Here is a 17721-nt window from a genome sequence, read left to right on the forward strand (position 1 = left end):
GGTGGAATGATTTGAGCTTTAGCTTTCACTATTTTGAAAAGGAGAAAAGAGTTGTTCCCCCAGACCAGGGAGAAGGTGGAAGGCTGAGGGGTTTTAGGTGTTAGAGCAGGCACAGAAGGTTCTGTGTTCAGGTCAAGGTCCTGCTGAAGCCCAGGGATGGGGTAGGGATCACAGCTGAATAGAAAGACTGAGCTCCCAGGAGGCTTTTTTATTTTTAAAGGAGAGGCAAGATGTGGACTAGTTTTCAGAAAACGGGTCTGATCTCTCCTGTGAGATGAAGAAGCTCCTAAAAGTAGTTCCAAGACTGCAGGAGAGGGTAGGTGTGGTTAATCTAGTCTTAAATGGTTGGCATTTAGGTTTGCAGCCTCAAGTAGCCCTAGTCCAGCTCTGCCCCCTGAGGGGCTGGGCCAGAGCTGCCCCTGAGCAGCTTTTTAGGGCAACCACCCCCCCTCCTTGCTGCATCTCCTCAGCTGGGCAGAGCACCAGCCCTGCTCTGACACAGAACACAGCCTAGAACCAAATCCAGTGTAAATAACAAATTTATTGTGGTCACTTCAGGTAGAAAAGTTCTACACCAAATTCACATGACCAGGTTGTTAAATAGAACGCTTCTGCTGCCAATACTCCTAAACCCCGTTTGCATTTACACTCCCCCCCCCGCTACCCTTCCCCCCGACATCAAGCACCTGCTAACGAAAAGCAGTAAACAGCCACTTGGGGCTAGCGTTTCCAGCTCCACTCGCGAGTGAAGACTCAAAGTTACATTCCAAATCAAGAGTTCAATATTTTAAACAAGTGTTCCTGAGTCCAATATATACACACACAACATTCAGAGGTGCCAGTTATCTACAACTCGTCCTTCTCTGCTGCTTCCTCTTCGCCAGGGGGAGGGCCTGCGCTTCCATAGAGCTTGCTAACAATTGGCTGGACAACTTCCTCCAGCTCCTTCTTTTTCGCTTTGAAGTCTTCAATGTCTGCGTCCTGATGGCTTTCGAGCCACTCGATCTTTTCCTCTACTGCTTTCTCAATGGTTTCTTTGTCTTCAGACGACAGCTTGCCACCCAGCTTCTCTTTGTCCCCAATCTGGTTCTTCAGGGAGTAGGCGTAGCTTTCCAGCTCGTTCCGGGCATCGATGCGTTCTTTAAGCTTCTTGTCTTCCTCTGCAAACTTCTCGGCATCGTTGACCATCCTCTCGATCTCTTCTGGTGTCAGACGATTCTGATCGTTTGTGATGGTGATCTTGTTTTTGTTGCCAGTGCCCTTGTCTTCAGCCGTGACACGGAGGATTCCGTTCACATCTATTTCAAAGGTCACTTCGATCTGGGGGACACCGCGAGGGGCCGGAGGGATTCCGGTGAGATCAAACGTTCCCAGAAGATGATTGTCCTTGGTGAGGGGACGCTCACCTGCAAGACAATTAGATATAGTTTCTTTCCTTCCTAGCAGTGGCTTGTACTTTGTGAAACCACAAGCTACACACTTTGAAGAGGTTATGGTTTCAATCCCAACCCAACATCTGTGTCCAGACACCTCCTACACTATCACCTCTTGCTCAAAGAGCTCTTCAGGATAGAACTATGGAAAAAAGATGTTTGAAAAAGATTCTAGGAACAGCTTTTGGTGCAGGTCAGGAGCAGCTTCAGAAAGCTAGCACTGTCACCAAGCTCCTCTCCTTGAAGAGATATCCACAACCATCACAATTGCTACAGCCTTTGTGATAAGACAGGTGCAAAGTCCTACAGTCAGATTCTGGCTGTCCACAGGGCAACACTCACCTTCATAGACCTTGATCGTCACAGTTGGCTGATTGTCAGAAGCTGTGGAGAAGATCTGAGACTTCTTTGTGGGAACAACAGTGTTTCTTGGGATCAGTTTAGTCATCACGCCTCCGACTGTCTCAATACCAAGTGTCAGAGGACAGACATCAAGCAACACCAAGTCACCTGTAACAGATCAAGGGTAAGAGTGACAGGACTTCAACCTGACACACAACAGCCCCTGGCTGCAAGCAGCATCCTGAGGTCTGAGAGGCACTGAACTTCTTCAGGACTGGAAAAGTTGTTCTACAATGCTCTTCAGTAACCAGTATCTGCTACTCAGAGTCACCACTCTTGAAGGGACAGCAGAAGTGTCATTACCTGTATCCTGGTCCCCAGAGAGAACACCAGCCTGGACAGCCGCACCGTAGGCCACAGCCTCATCTGGATTAATGCCCCGGGAAGGCTCTTTCCCGTTGAAGAACTCTTTCACTAGTTGCTGTATTTTGGGGATGCGAGTAGAGCCACCAACAAGAACAATCTCATCAATGTCAGACTTCTTTAGGTCAGAATCTTCCAGAACTTTCTGAACAGGCTTCATAGTGGAACGGAACAGGTCCTAGGAAGACAAAAAAAGCCCAGGATTAAGACTCTGTTCTCACATGCCCAGCCTCTGAATTACACAGCTTTAGGAAACAAAGGCCAACGACTACAGAGGAGGAACATCAACCAGCTTAGGACCAGCCCTCATGAGACCTCAGCTGTCACTGACATACAGAGCCCCAGCTACCCTGGCAAGGAGCAGCTGCCTGCTTTTTAGTGCAAGCAGGAAGTTATTTATACCCCAAAGCGCAGCCTCCCAGCACGAAATTCTGCACATTCACAAGGCTCCAATCTAGAGCTGAGGCAGTGGAACTTTACCTTCCTAGACTTACCATGTTCAGCTCCTCAAACTTGGCTCGAGTAAGTGTCTCAGAGAAATCTTCTCCTTCAAAGAAGGATTCTATTTCAATTCTGGCCTGGTGCTGAGATGACAAGGCTCGCTTCGCTTTCTCCACTTCGCGTCTTAACTTCTGCACAGCTCTGTTATCCTTCCTAACATCTTTTCCAGTTTTCTTCTTGTAGAGTTTGATGAAGTGTTCCATAACACGTTGGTCAAAGTCTTCTCCACCCAGGTGAGTGTCACCATTAGTAGCCACAACTTCAAAGACTCCATTGTCAATTGTGAGGAGGGAAACATCAAAAGTTCCACCACCCAAGTCAAACACGAGGATGTTCTTCTCACCCTCTCTCTTGTCCAGTCCGTAAGCAATGGCAGCAGCCGTTCTGTAGAGGAAATGGCCCCATCAGAGAACTGGGACTACCACCCCCACCCCCCCCAGCAGGCAGGACAGGTAAGGCTACTTACGGCTCATTAATAATTCTCATCACATTCAACCCAGCAATAGTACCAGCATCTTTTGTAGCCTGACGCTGAGCATCATTGAAATAAGCTGGCACAGTAACAACAGCATGGGTAACCTGAATAAGGAGTAAGAGATACAATTTTGTTACATATATATGAAGGAAAAGCATGTAGCTTGTGAACAGCCACAGCAATGCTGATAGCAAACACCCACTGTTCTCTAAAGGGAGGTAAAAACCCGCCATCAGCTGAGCCCTTTCAACTGGGCTGCCTAAGGGACCTGCAGCACTGAGCAGGGTTTGGGATTGCAAGGTTAGGCCACAGATTCAGCCCACCCATCTTCAGTTTTGTAAAGCTGCTGCTTTAGGTTCTTGTTAATAGCACTTGTGAAACTTACTTTCTTCCCCAAGTAGGCCTCTGCAGTTTCCTTCATCTTTGTCAGGACCATAGCAGAAATTTCTTCAGGAGCAAATGTTTTTGTCTGTCCACCTCCAACATCGACTTGAATATGGGGCTTGGCTTTCTTTTCAATAACCTTGAAAGAACAACGTATACCGTTCTATTCAACAATTCATAGAATTATTCCCATTTTTCGAGTGTTACTCTCTGAAGGTTAAGCAAAGCCTCTATAACAGACATAGCTGAACGCTAACTGTCACCTATGCACCACAGCCACCTCGCTGCACCCCGCACCCTCCCCGCAGGGCCAGGGATCTGCAGGGCCGCTCAACAGGGCCCCAGGACTCCGCAGCCTCTCCTGACCAGAGATATAAACCCACCCCCCCACCTCCGCGCGGGGGCCCACCTTGAACGGCAGGTACTTGATGTCCTGCTGCACAGAAGGGTCATTCCAGGTGCGGCCGATGAGGCGCTTGGCATCAAACACCGTGTTCTCAGGGTTAGACGTGAGCTGGTTCTTGGCGGCGTCCCCGATCAAGCGCTCCCCCTCGGGCGTGAACGCCACGTAGGACGGCGTGATACGGTTCCCCTGGTCGTTGGCGATGATTTCCACGCGGCCATTCTTGAAGACACCCACACTGGGGGAGGGGGGGTAGCGGAGCAGTCAGGCGGTGCTGGGGCCTGCACCCCTCCTTCCGCTCCTCCCTTCCCCCCCTCCCCGTGGGCCCCACAGCCGCTTCCCCTTCCCCCCCCGGGGCCCAGCGCTCCCTGTGGGCTCACAGGCCCAGCCCGCCCCCCCCCCCCCCCCCCCCCCCAGACCCAACCCCTTCGCCCTCCGCGCCCCCGTCCCCACGCACCAGGAATAGGTGGTACCGAGGTCGATGCCCACCACCGTGCCCACATCCTCCTTCTTCTCCTCCTCGTCCGCCCGCGCGGCGCCCAGCAGCAGCAGCGCCAACAGAAGGTTCCTCATGATGACCGCTCGCTCGCGCCACCCTGCCGAGAAGACGCCGGTCACAAAATGGAGGCGCCACGTGCCGCCCGCCTCTCCCCTCCCCAGCTCCAGGCCCCGCCAGCCGCCCCCGGCCCGGCCCACGCCGCCGCTCTTACCGTCCCTCCGGCCCCGCGCGCCCTCAGCTGCTGCTGAGGGCCCAGGCCGCGCCGCCCGCCCTTATATACCTTCCGTTACTCCTGCGTGGAGCCTCGCCATTGGCTGCGGCGCTCTCGCTGGAGCCTCCCCATTGGTTGGCTGCTACTAAGCTGGCCTGCCTTGATTGGCGAGGGTCGGGCGGTCCCGCTGACACGCCTGGCGCGCCCCCCTCCCGCCACCCCATTGGTTCACCCCTCCGGGGCGCGGACCTATCAGCAGGGAAGCGTGAGCCAAGCGGAGGGAGCCCATTGGCTGGGGGCGGCCGTCACGGCGAGGCCGGGGCCGGGGCCGGGGCCGGGGCCGGGGTGGAGCGGCGCGGCGCGGGGTGGGGGGGGACACACGTTCTGGAAGTTTCCATGGTTACCGACCCCGGGGAGCAGGAGCCCACCATGGCGGGGGGGCGGCCCGCGCACCCGCGACGCCTCCGGCCCCGGGGCACCCGCGGCGGCCCCGGCAGCGCGGCCGGGACGCCCTGAGGGAGGTACGGTGAGGCCGGGGCCTGGCCCTGGCTGGGTGGGCGCGGGGCCTGGCCCAGCGGGGCCGCCCGAGCCCGCCGGCGGACACCCGTTAGCCCCGTCCCTGCGCCGTGGCGAAGCGCCGGGGACAAGGTGGTGACGTGGGCGACCGGCCCTGAGGAGACGCGGGTCTGTCCACACGTGCCTCGGGGTGCGGAGCCCGGCCGGGGCCTGTCCCTGGGCAGGCAGGCGGTGCCTCGCCCCGGCGCGGGGCCAGCAGGGCTCTCGGGGAAGGCGCTTGCCACCTTCTGAGCCACCATGGCTGGACACTGAGGCACCGTGTGACACTCGCTACAGAGCGTTACATCAGCCCCTTGGCTTCTCAGGATGGGAAATCCCCAGGAAGGCGAAGGCACAGTCCTTAGGAGCGCAGATCCGCCTGGATCACCCCTGCGCTTTGTGGGGAACCGCCCCGGCTGCAGCTCTGCTGTCCCTTGGCTCACGCGTCTGCGGATCACGCATCCGTATGTGATCTACCTGCACCTATTTGAAATGACATTTTAAAGCAAAAATTGCAACTACAAAACTCCAAATTAAAAATGAAAGTTTTGAGTGATTGAAGAGTGGCATAAAATGAGAAATTAAAGAGTTGTTCATTCACCTTTGGATGACAGCAGATGTGAAATCCAACAGAAATAATTTCAGGCAATCATAGTATAAAAAAAGTGGTTACAAATACAGAGAGACAGTGCCGTGTGCAGGCAGCGCCCTGCGAGTGTAAATGGCTTTTACTGCCAGCAGGGCCTGGCCCAGCTGCCTGGATTTCTTGTGATTATGAAGTGAGACATTGTCAAAAGACTCCGTTGTAACTCAACACGCATCTGGAAATGCCATTTTGATCTTGATACTGTGCTTTCCATTTTGAAGTATATTTTGCATCCTTTATGTTTGTGGTTCTCATTTTTTATTTGAATTCTATCTGCATTGCCTTCACATTGATTTTTCTCCTTTTAACAAACCTGAGGTGTCTGATGCAAATTATCGAGCTTAGTCCTTGGAAGAGAACAATCTAGTACAGCTGTGTGTCCTGAGAACTGTATATAATGTAAGCATTTTATTTCTTTTTAGGGAACGTTGTGCAGACAAGGTGGCAGGGGGGGCAGTTTCATACTTGTAGGCCTTGGGTTCATTTTCCTCGGTTCTCTAGGGGCAGCGATGATGTAAACGCAGCTGGTATTCCGTGTTGCAGTTGGGAATACAGCCTGACGCGGGCTGTGTGGTACCAGACCTAACAGTTTGTTGGTGCCTTGTGTGTTTGGGCTTGATGAACCTTTTTTTGTCATATTTCAGTTTGCCATAGTTGTTTTTGAAATGTTATTTGGCTATTAAAAGTTCAATTACATAAGACATTCTCTTGTATCAGAGAAGATAATACAGGGCAGTAAGTGTGTCAGTCAAGAAAAAGGCTCACGGTGTTTTGGAGAGTGAGAGATGGCAAAGTGTAAACGGTTGGCTTTTGTTTTGAGCTGTTGGGAAGAGCTTTGCAGATAACTTGGGTGCAAAAAGCACGCAGCTGCAGTGGCTGTATGCATCGTACCTGTCTATCTCCAACTAGCTTTTTCCTCAGAAAACAGGCTTCTTAAATCCTCTGCGGGGACAAATTTTCCTGTAATAAATGATTTTCTACCGCTTAGTTTTCCCTAGTACTTCTACTGGGCATAATATTTGACTTAAGCGTGTTACGAGGAGCAGTCACGTGTGTTGGGAGTTGTGGTTCTGGTCTCTATCCCCGTCCCTGCAGATCAGTCGTGCTGTGACCTTACCCCGTTCTGAGCCTCTTCTTTGCTTGCACGGTTGTACCAGGCCTGGTCACGTGCCAGCGAGCGCTGCACGTTCTCCGAGAATCTCGGAAAGAAGGGCAAAGTGAGAAGCGTGCCGTGACTCCGGCGCGTTGACCACGTCTGAGGCGGGAGTTGCGTACGCCGCGGTTCATGGCGAAGCGGCGGCTGGGTTTGAGGCCGGGTCGCTCCCCACGGAGCGGTGCTTTCGCGTACCCGCCCGTTAACAACTTTCGCTGTGCTTTTTGAACCGCCGTGCTGGCCGGCGCTCACGGATCTGACCTGTTGGCAAAACACCTGGAAGATGAAAGCGATGGCCTATAGACAAGTGCCGGCGACCTAAATCCCCTCTTCGAGAGGGGTCGGCTTCACCACGGCGTGAAGAGCTGGCGCGGTGGCCAATCCCCCCGACACAACCCGACCAAGCCCCAAACCCACCTCGAAATCTCCCCTCCAAGAATAGACAGGGTGAAAAGCGGGCATGGGCTAAATAAAGGCACTATTTAAAAATAAAATACATCCAGCGAGGGGGGAGGAATGAGGAGGATAGGACTCAGCGCTGGGTTTTGTGGGGGGGTGGATGCTCCATCGCATGGGTCGGGCCCGGGCGGAGCAGGGGGTCGGCGGCGGAGCTCCCCGCGCTCTGCTCGGCCCCGGGACTCCAAGCCCCCGGCCCCGGGACTACCAGTCGCCGGCCGAGGGACTACAAGTCCCAGGAGCGCGGGCGCGGTTCCCGCCCGCCGCCTGCGCAGTGCCGCGCCGCGCCTGGCCCGGGGCCGCAGCGGGAGCCGGGCGGCGGCGGAGCCGGGGCGCTGGCCGGGTAAGGGGCGCGATCCTCCCCCCCTCCGCGCCGCCGCTTTGGCTTCCCCCCACCCCGCCGCGTTGCTGGGAGGAGGAGGAGGAGGAGGAGGAGGGTCGGGGAGCGGGAGGAAGGCGAGGCCAGGCCGCCCCGCAGCCCGCCCGCCGGCCCGGGGCCTGACAAAACCCGTCGGTTTTTCAGGGCAGCGGGCGGGAAGGCGGGCAGCGCGGGGGCAGCCCGAGCCCCGGGGGGGCGGGCAGGCTGTATCGCTTTATTTATCCGTAACCCCGGGAGCGAGGGCTGTGCGGGGCCGGGCGCGGGGTCTGCGGGGGGAAGGCTGGCGCCCTGGGAGCGGCGGGGGGCACGGAGCGAACTTGGCCGTAAGATTTCCTCGAGTGTGTTTATCTGTGCCTTCTCTTCTCTGCCAGCTGCCTCCGGCCGGAGCCGGTCCTACCTGCCATGTTAGTGGCTGAGAACCGGTAGTTCGTGAGGTTTGCGGAGGTATTCCAAAAATTGAAGCACTTGGCAGCTGGGGCCCTCTCTGCTCTTGGCCACGGTGGGATTGGGCAACCAGGCGCTGTCGAAGCGGCTCGGCGTGATCGTCGCCGGCGTCTCTCCTTTTTGGCTTTTGTGTTAATGCAGGTTTAAAACTTGTAGCTTGACGCGCACCGTGACTTCCCTTTTTTGTTACTGAGAGACCCTTAACGCTGAAGAACTTGATCAAGCGAGTATCTGCCTTTTTTCTTGCAAAGTCATGATACTGTGCTCGGAAGGCAGAGAGCTGTTACGATCGAGCTCTCAAACCGAGCATGTGCCACTACACTCACTGATAGGTAGAATGCTATTTTTGTGGACGATGAGTTAACTCGCAAGTAGAAGCTGCAGTTTGAAGGTGATGGAGGGGGGCAGTGGCACAGATGGGATGCAAAATCTGAAATACCACGCTTCTGTAAAAGCAGCAGGATGGTGATTTTAGGAAACGGACTTCTAAACTGCTGCTGCCGTGGAGGGTGCCAAAATATTTAAGATACTTCACACAAGGGTTTTGTTGTGAGATTGTCAGGTCCTGGAGAATATACTCTGCCCTTCGTAGCAGTTACCCTTCATGGTGGACCGCGGATGGAATGTTTCACGATGAGGAAGGGAGCTACTCGAGAGAGAAGGGGCTGGGAGCAGGTTGTTTTTGTCAGTTTGAGCGCTTTCACGTTCTGCATTTCTGACTAAAAGTTTATTAGTGTGACTCCTCACATAAGGGAAACCCTTCTTTCTAGCATCACGAGCGGCTGGAGTAGGTTCTAACATGGTTATACGCTTTTGTTGATTTTATGCAACACAGCAATACTGTAATAGATAATTTAGTAGCCAGCTGATCCCGTGCGTTCCTGGTAAGTTCTGTTAAGGGACATGAGAAGCGAGGTGCTCCTCGCACACAGCTCTTGCTGGGTACGCAGTATGTTCGGTGCTAGCTGCTGGGCAGAAACAAACCTGAGGTATGAGTTTCTTATTAATATTGATTAGATAGTTGAACTGTAGCAAATTGAAGCGCATTTCGCGTGTTGTACGCGTGTTTTGAGATGGTGGGTGTTGTAACGTGAGAGTTCAGGAGGTAAGGCCTAGGTCATGGTGAACTATCCTACTGAAAAGTGAATTTTTTTAGCTCAACTTCGAGAGATAGGCTGTTAGCTTATATAAAGAAATAAGGCTTGTTAGTTATTGCTATTAATGAAGAAAGAGGTACTTCATGTGGGGTGGATTAGCATGGGAGCTATTCAAGCTTGCTGAGGAATTATTTTGCAGTAAGACAGAGTGATTTCAGTTTTGCCTTGCCCTGCCCTGCCTACGTTAGATCTGCCCAAACTTGCTTTGGAAGTTGAGTCTTGCGTAGTGAGACTCAGGAGGAGCAAATAACCTTAGGCAGGAAATGCTGGAGGAGGAAGAAGAGTCTGGTGTACTAGCAGTATTTACTACTTTATTTAATCTCCTTTCTGTCAGCTGAATTGCAGAAATAGTCAACAGAGATGTCTCTTGTCCTGTATGCCACGGTACAAACCACATACTTTGTAAGATGGAGTTCAGTACCTAAAGATTATACGTAGTGTTTTCCAGGACTTGCAGCCTATGTCCTCTATTCACCAAAGGCACAGATTATCTTGGGTTCTGAACAAACTTCTGTCATGCTGTTGGCAGGGCAAAACATCTTCGATGCTGGCAGGTCATGCGGTCTTTGTTGTTGATATGGTGGAGCATCGTGAAGTGAAATGGTTTCAGCTGTGCTAAGTTTCTTTTACTGTGTCACAGCTCTTAGTAGGTTACTAAGCAGTCTTGAAATAACTGGAAAAAAATGGTAATGTTTTCATATCAAAATGAAATTGCCAGGATTGAAAAATAATTTGCACACAGCAGGAGCTATTTGATATCTGTTGTTTCTTCAGCCCCAGCAGACTGTTGGGTATCTAAATTTCCTAAGCTGTCTCCTTTACACAGCTACGTGCAGACATCTGTTATTTCAAGGGTGGTGTGTGGTGGTCATAAACCAGGTAGCTGGTTATGGTGGGCACCATTGTGTGTGTGAGAAACTGATAAAGTAATCTCGCAAACAACGTTCTGTACCAGCTGAAGCTGTGGCCGCTGGCTCTGCTCTAATGCTGCCTTCTGTGGTGTGTCACCAGATACGTAACTGTGGCGAATTGCTGCTAAAGCCCTTGTCCCGAGCGCGGGCGTGGAGCGAGTGTTGTGTAGCCTGGTCAGAGGATGCGACTGGCATCTCTACTGATCGTAAAGGGAGGAGGTTTTTGGAGGGGAGCGCTGTGTCCTGTAGGTCTGTTAGTGGTACAACAGTTTCTTCTTTCAAGACAGGCTGTGTTAATAATATCAGTTTCTGAGGAGAGTAATAGTGTGTGCATCTTGCTCTACTCATTTTTTTTTTGGTTTTCTTTACCATGCTGCAAGTTTTCTTTAGAGCCCATCTGAAGCGTGCTGCAGTACCGTGGGTATTAAACTACCTGCTTTACACCTCCAGTATTCTCAAATGTCTGCCAGAAGCTTAAGGGGAAGACAAAAGTTGTTTGCACTGTTGCTTGCTGTCCTTGTGTGACTTCAGAATAATTAGTTTTTAAAAACTGGTAGATGGGAGTGAATGAGGCATTCCTCTTCACAGAGGTGTATTTCAGTAGTAATCACTAGCAATCAGATTAGGTTCATTTTTGTGGAGGATTATAAAGATGGGGAAGCTGCTGATCCCTTTTTCTTGCAGGGTAAAAACTGCTGTCATGCAGTTGACTTCCTGCAGATTGACAGGAAAATCCTGGGGATTTTCAAGGTCCTTGACAAAGCAGTGGTACTTGCTAACCTGCTGTGGTTCAGTTCCAAATTAATTTGCCTCTTGCTTTCCTTATTTCTGGTGTTCTGCAGTAGAGACTGATAAGACAGACACGTGGGTAGCAGCCGATTGATAGGATATTATCAAGTAGCCATGGGACCAGTATCTTTGGAAGTGCAGATGCAGGCAATGGTAATCTTCGGAGCCTTGTTCTGTTTCGGCCTGAAGTTCTCAGTGACAATTAGTTTACAAAAAACTAGAATGCACAGCAGTGTGCAACTTCACAGTTACTTGGTGCTTCCCTGTCTCTGTTTAATGGCTGTGAGGCTCAACCAGGAGATGCCCCAATTGTTTGTGTGTTAGGTGGTAACTTCACTTTCTGAGTATGTGCGAAGCTCAGACTGTTTGTTTTTTTTTTTTTTTTTTCCAGGTGGCATCACAAATAGTACAATATTGTTTTGCAGTAGTCTGACCTTTTCTCCTGTTTTGCTGCTCTTGTTCACTGGACAGGTGGATTATATGCTTGTATATTAGGACTCGACTGTGTGGGAGTCGTATTTGCTTTCTGAGTATTAACTGGGTTTTTTATTTCTTTATTTGAATTGTCTGTAGCTCCAGAAAAGGTTACCAGTAATTTAACTCCTGTTTTGATAATCATAACTTACCAGAAAAAGTATATTGTTTCCAGGACGCCTTTGTCCCGTTTGCTGGCTGGGCTTTTGGAGTTCACTTCCACCTGCGGGCCAGGGGAGAAAAGCACAGTCCTAGCTCAGAGGCTGAAAGCTGTCAGAGTGCTTAGCCCATCCCTGATGCTGAGAACATCTTCTTTAGTTTAAAAAAAAAAAAAAAAAAAAAAAAAAGGAGAGTCTGAGTGAAACAGTGAGAGAAATCACTTTACTTGTAAGTATATGAGACACCCCAGAGGCTGTTTAATTGGCTTTCCTACTGTTCAATGTGTTCATAACAAGTGACACAAAAATAGAAACTTGTTTTGAAATTTGGCAAAGCAAAGGCCTGGGAATGCGGGCGAAGTCAGCAGGCTGTTGACAGGGGGTACCCCATGTGGGTCCCCTCTTCCTTCCCAAAACCTGCTCACAAGCAGAAGCGCTTGGACTGACTTTCTGTCCAGAAATGTGGGGCCTGTGGGTGGACACCTTGAAGTGGAAAACGTCAGCTGTTTATAAAACTGTTATGGTTTGATAAACTATGAGCAACTCTTAAGTACAGCCTTACAGGGGAAAGCGTCTGAAAAGACAGAAGGTAGTTCTGCAGATCTCGTGTGTGTGTGTTTTTATGGATGCAACTCCTCTTCCCTGGCTGGTATCAGTAGCTCAGCCTAAGAACTACTTGCTACTGTGTTTGCAGGCAGTATCAAGTTTAATGCTGTTTTTTTGCGAGTCCTTAAATTCTGGGGCTAAAAATAAATTTGTTGTGAGAAGTTGTTGTTTCTCAAAGAACTTTGGCAGTAACATCAGTGATTCTTTTTCTAATAATTTCTCTGAGACCGTCCCAGTTAAAAACATCTGAATTAGTGCGTCCTTCAAGTTCCTTAACCTCAGCTTTGGCTGCATGAGCTGTAACCACTGCTGAGGGTGGCTGGGTGTATTTATATGGGTTTTTTGAGTTGTTTTGGGGGGATTTTTTGAGAGAGAGAGCTTTATACACACAGTTGTCTGTATTTGCTAGGAATGGCCTTTAAACCATCAGGTGTGGTAAGATTGCAATTTTTTATGCATAAAGACTTGTGACAGCATCTCTTTTCATCTCTGCTAGGGTTTTGGTTGTGAGGTTAAAACTATAGATGAAAGCACTTAATTACAGATGCAGGGAGCAGTGATGGCTGTCAATGCACCTGGTTATCAGGCTTTCTCCACACACTGAAAAAAACCCAACAAATGTAAAACCTGTGCCTAATTAGGGTGCTAATCTGTATTCTTCAGAGAGGATCATCTGCTACTCCTAGCAGTGAACCACAGATCTTTAAAACACTAAAAGGGGAGAGATTAGGGCAGTGCATGGTACATTATTTGTAGTTTCTCACGCGTGGACTGAATGGTTTTGTGGAGCAAGGCTCCTCTCGAATCACTACGGGCTGCAGGAAGTGAGTTTTTCGTTTAGCTGTAGTATGGCTTTGATCCTTGATCGCCAGATCCCTTGACAGCTCTGACATACATCCATTACCAATACATCTGACGGAGAGCTGTTACAGATTATATCTGGATCAAACCCTTTTTCTTCCCAAATTAGCTAGTATGGCTGTTAATTCTGGTGGGGAAGAAGACATAAAGCAGTTAATCATTAATTCCGTGGAAACATAATCTGATCTGCATGATTCGACCCCTTCCCTTGTCAGCATTAATGCAGTTGATGTATTTTTTTCTCCCACAGAGTTAATTCTTAGATAGATTAACTCCTTGAACTTGGTTTGAATGGTGTGGTACTCTTTGTTTATCTAACTGGTAACTAAGATGTTTTCTAATGATGAAGGTAGAACTGGTGTTACATTGAGACATAATAGTATCTTGTGCAGATTTTTGTCCCTGATGTGCTATGAAAGCCTACTCTTGTTTCAGGTTTTCTCTCTTTAAAAAACAACATTTTTTGGATTGTGGCCCAAAGAAATATTCTTCTGAATTGAAATATTTGAGGAATTTTTTCTAAACGAATTCTACTGTTGAGCAAAGTCTCCAGACTTCTCACTTCTGCCTTACCTGGGTGTTGATACTCCTTGATTTTATCATTATTTTTAAACTTAGTAATATTATTATTAGTTAAAATTTTTTAGTAGAAAAGACCAATGTTGGAAGCTTGGTGCTGCTTATACATAGATGAGGGAGGGCATTTGTTTTAACAGGCCAGAGATAACCACACCCAAGTATTTGGGTAGTGCTGCCTTATGTGGGCATGCTTTAGGACAAGGTGGTAAGTGCAGAAATCTTTTTGCCGATTCACCAGACAGTCGGAATGGGGCTCGTCTTCACCCCCCTGAGCTTGTGTCACCTGAGCTGCAGCAAGGGCCACGTCTCTCCAAGTAACAGCCAGTTTCTTGCCTTGGCACTGGGGGTGTGGTGCGGGAGTTCTGTAGCGCTGCGCTGTGTTACTGCTTCCGTTCATGAGCGTGAGCTGAAGATATCATTTGCTCCTATGCGAGTGTCCTTGATGTGCTGACGTAACGAGGCGTTAATGAAATTGGCAATCAGGAAACCTTGCATTAAGAAAGAGTGACTCGGTTGTTCAGTGGTGGGCTGGGGATCACTATGCTAACATGGAAGGGACACAGCAGTATTTACTGCTAAGTGTAAGTTTATGACCTGCTTACCACTTCCTTGGGGCTGACAGAACTGTTCCCTAACTGTTGGAATTCACCTGTTCCACGTTTGTTCTTTCAGTGAGTGCTGTGTAACCCGCTGGCTGCCCAAGATGGTGAAACTGGATATCCACACGCTGGCTCACCACCTCAAGCAGGAGCGGCTGTATGTGAACTCGGAAAAGCAACTTATCCAGAGGCTCAATGCAGATGTGTTGAAGACGGCTGAGAAGCTGTACCGCACAGCATGGATTTCCAAGCAGCAGAGGATTAACTTGGACAGACTGATCATAACAAGGTGAGGAGAACCTAAACTTCTAAACTTCCGTGAATTGTAGCAGATCCATCAGATTTTTCACACTTAGTGACTGGAGTCCTTTGCTGTACTAATCATAAAAAAGGTAAAGTTTTAAAGCGAATCTCAACTAGGGAATCTGACTCACCTGAACCTTACTTGTTGGCTGTTTAAACTACCTTTATTTAATATATGTGTTTTGCTTCTGTTTGTAGTTTATGGGAACAAACTCTCCTTATTGCTGAACTTGCAAAACATTTGTATTAACTATATTGGAAGACTTTTTTCCTTGGTGGTAGTCTTGTTAATAGATTGAGCACATGGCCTCTTTGATGAAGTTTGTTTGCTTAAGAGTTACTTAGACTGTTTCAATGTTTTTCTTTAAAGTGCTGAAGCTTCTCCTGCTGAATGTTGCCAGCATGCTAAAATCCTGGAGGACACGCAGTTTGTGGATGGATATAAGCAGCTGGGATTTCAGGAGACTGCTTATGGAGAATTCCTAAACAGATTGAGAGAGAACCCTAGGCTTATAGCATCCTGCCTGGTTGCCGGAGAGAAGCTCAACCAGGACAACACTCAGAGCGTCATCCACACAGTCTTCACCTCCATTTATGGCAACTGCATCATGCAGGAGGATGAGAGCTACCTCCTGCAGGTCCTCCGCTACTTGATTGAGTTTGAACTCAAGGAGAGCGACAACCCTCGGCGGCTGTTGAGACGAGGCACCTGTGCGTTCAGCATCTTGTTCAAACTTTTCTCTGAAGGACTCTTTTCTGCAAAACTCTTTCTTACTGCAACTTTACATGAGCCAATCATGCAGCTTCTGGTTGAAGATGAAGACCACCTGGAAACTGATCCAAACAAGTTAATTGAGAGATTCTCCCCAGTACAACAGGAAAAGTTATTTGGAGAGAAAGGCACAGAAAAGTTCAAGCAGAGAGTCCAAGAAATGGTTGACTCCAATGAGGCCAAGCTGGTGACCTTGGTGAACAAATTCATTGGCTATCTCAAACAAAACACTTACTGTTTTCCTCACAGCTTGAGATGGATTGTGTCACAAATGTACAAAACGCTCTCGTGTGTAGACAGGCTGGAGGTTGGGGAGGTCAGAGCAATGTGCACAGATCTTCTTCTAGCGTGTTTCATCTGTCCTGCAATTGTTAACCCAGAACAGTACGGGATAATTTCTGATGCTCCTATAAATGAGGTGGCAAGATTTAATCTGATGCAGGTAGGATTCACTTTGAAGTGGTCTTTAAAAAAAAAAGTATGAATGTTCTTGGCCTTTTTTTTCCAATAGAACTGATGTTACTACAGTAAAGGTAAAGGTACTGTCCCTCCTACCCATAAGATGAATGCTAACAAAATATTTCTGTTAATTGCTGAAAAGGTGTGTTCTAAAGTTTAACTGTTTGCTTAAAATACTGACTTAAAAATATGACAGCATGTATTCCTTTATCTCTTAGAAGAGTTGCAAATGTACTTTATAAAAGCTCTTATAAGGGATGGAAGCCAAAGTGTAAAAGTGACTATAAGGTGAATTCTGGAATGTGTGTAAAAGGAATGTTGTGCAGTTCTTGCTAATGTTAAATATTATGCCGGCTATTGCACAAAATAATGAAATATTTTGCTGAAAAAACCTTCCTGCCTGGCAGTAATGACCAGTGTTTCTGGTGGGTAGCTATCTACTGTTTCATTAGACTTTAGAGTATTCCCCAGCCCTCATGACGAATTTTTGTCTTTGTGGAAATACTTGGGCAATTTAATGATGGTGTGTAGAGGTGTGGTCTGAAGGTATGAAGCAGTGCTTGTCTGACTCGGGATATTCCCCACACAAGGAACAAAACCTGCTGTTTGATGCAGTCTATAAACTGGACAGTGGGTGATTCTCTCAGTGTAATCGTTCGGTGAGTTTTACTCACTGGACTGTTACTGACAGGGCCTGGCCAGTGCTTTTCTAAAAGACATTAGCAATCCTCTCCCGTGTCACCGCTGGTGTGGCAAGCAGAGCTTGCGGGTGGCGACTCCTTAATCTCCAACTGCAAAACAACTCTCAATTTTAATAAGGAATATATGCTTTGAAACAAGGGTTAGCCCTCTTGCTATTTTTTTTCCTCCAGTATATTCTTAGTAAAATAGATCCAGCCTTTTAAAATCTCTAGGTTTAAGATGACCTAGATTCAACTCTCAATTCTGACGTGTTGTAAAAACAAAACATGCTTTGTTCCTGGGAAGGGGGGAAGTATGGATGCTCGCAGCATACTGCGTGTGCAGATTTTCTTGTTAAACGCAATGGCCGCTTTTTTTCTAAAGCTTCTTGCATTTTTTCTGCCTTGAAAGCAAGTACAAGGCTCTGTCCGCTCAGCCAGAAGTATTTCTCAGAGTATTAAATGAAAAAAAAGTCAGAATGGAGGAGTTTTTTATAATCGGATCCATCATGTTGTTTTGAAATGCTTATTCTTCATACTTCTTTTTCAGGTTGGGAGGCTTCTGCAGCAATTAGCAATGACAGGTTCTGAAGAGGGAGATCCACGTTTGAAGAGCAACCTTGCTAAATTTGACAAAGTAAGAATCCAGACAAAAAAAGTTAAGACTTGTGTGTATGCTTCATCCTTCTGCAGCCTCTTTTTTCAGACATTGCAAAGGACTTACTAAGCGTTTAACTTCCAAGTTATGTGTACTGAAAAGCAGGTTAAATCCTGCACAAAGCTGTGAACAAAATCTTGAGTATTGGAATAAAGGGTTGGGGTTCTTGCTTGTACTCCGACATCATACTTCTTAAAAGAAAATACAAAAGAGAAACAAAAGCAAGTCACCTTTTAAACTGAAATGCTGAAGTACCGTCTGTGGATTTTCTGCTGAACCTAAAGAAAACACTTTGATCTGAAGACAACTTTTGTATGAAATCTGGTTTAACACCAAGTAATTTGTTAGTGCAAGTGGCTTCTGTTCCTTTTTTGCATAGTTTGGCTTTTTTGTTCAGCTTTTCCTTTGTTA

At 48.3% G+C, this 17721-nt stretch overlaps 2 protein-coding genes across 8 annotated transcripts in view; one reads left to right on the top strand and one right to left on the bottom strand.

The window, feature by feature from the left end:
- Positions 1-521: 521 nt before the first annotated feature.
- HSPA5 (heat shock protein family A (Hsp70) member 5) lies at positions 522-4743 on the bottom strand. Its single transcript, XM_074891500.1, has 9 exons — positions 4672-4743; positions 4419-4557; positions 3968-4199; positions 3560-3697; positions 3166-3278; positions 2693-3083; positions 2139-2376; positions 1776-1943; positions 522-1406 (listed from the first exon to the last, which is right to left on the bottom strand). The coding sequence occupies exons 2-9, from the start codon at positions 4532-4534 to the stop codon at positions 847-849; spliced, it is 1956 nt and encodes a 651-aa protein (XP_074747601.1). The 5' UTR covers positions 4535-4557; positions 4672-4743; the 3' UTR covers positions 522-846.
- Positions 4744-5112: 369 nt separating this feature from the next.
- GAPVD1 (GTPase activating protein and VPS9 domains 1) overlaps positions 5113-17721 on the top strand; it is a 31523-nt gene continuing 18914 nt past the window's right edge. For 6 of the 7 annotated variants that reach the window (XM_074891492.1, XM_074891494.1, XM_074891495.1 and 3 more), the window contains exons 1-4: positions 7768-7824; positions 14512-14727; positions 15112-15955; positions 17203-17289. In XM_074891492.1, the coding sequence (XP_074747593.1) occupies positions 14543-14727; positions 15112-15955; positions 17203-17289 (1116 nt within the window). In that variant the 5' untranslated portion in view covers positions 7768-7824; positions 14512-14542. Of the gene's footprint in view, positions 5193-7767; positions 7825-14511; positions 14728-15111; positions 15956-17202; positions 17290-17721 lie in introns of those variants that run through there. The other variant, XM_074891493.1, reaches the window with a different exon arrangement.

Source organism: Strix uralensis, chromosome 21 (genome assembly GCF_047716275.1).
Source record: "Strix uralensis isolate ZFMK-TIS-50842 chromosome 21, bStrUra1, whole genome shotgun sequence".
NCBI classification, from domain to species: Eukaryota; Metazoa; Chordata; class Aves; order Strigiformes; family Strigidae; genus Strix; species Strix uralensis.

Coding starts and splice junctions, on each gene's coding strand:
- HSPA5 (XM_074891500.1), bottom strand. CDS start 4,534: ATGAGGAACCTTCTGTTGGCGCTGCTGCTGCTGGGCGCCGCGCGGGCG. Junction 3,279..3,559: donor AGGCCTACTTGGGGAAGAAA/GTAAGTTTCACA, acceptor CTCCTTATTCAG/GTTACCCATGCTGTTGTTAC. Junction 2,377..2,692: donor AGTTTGAGGAGCTGAACATG/GTAAGTCTAGGA, acceptor TTGTCTTCCTAG/GACCTGTTCCGTTCCACTAT.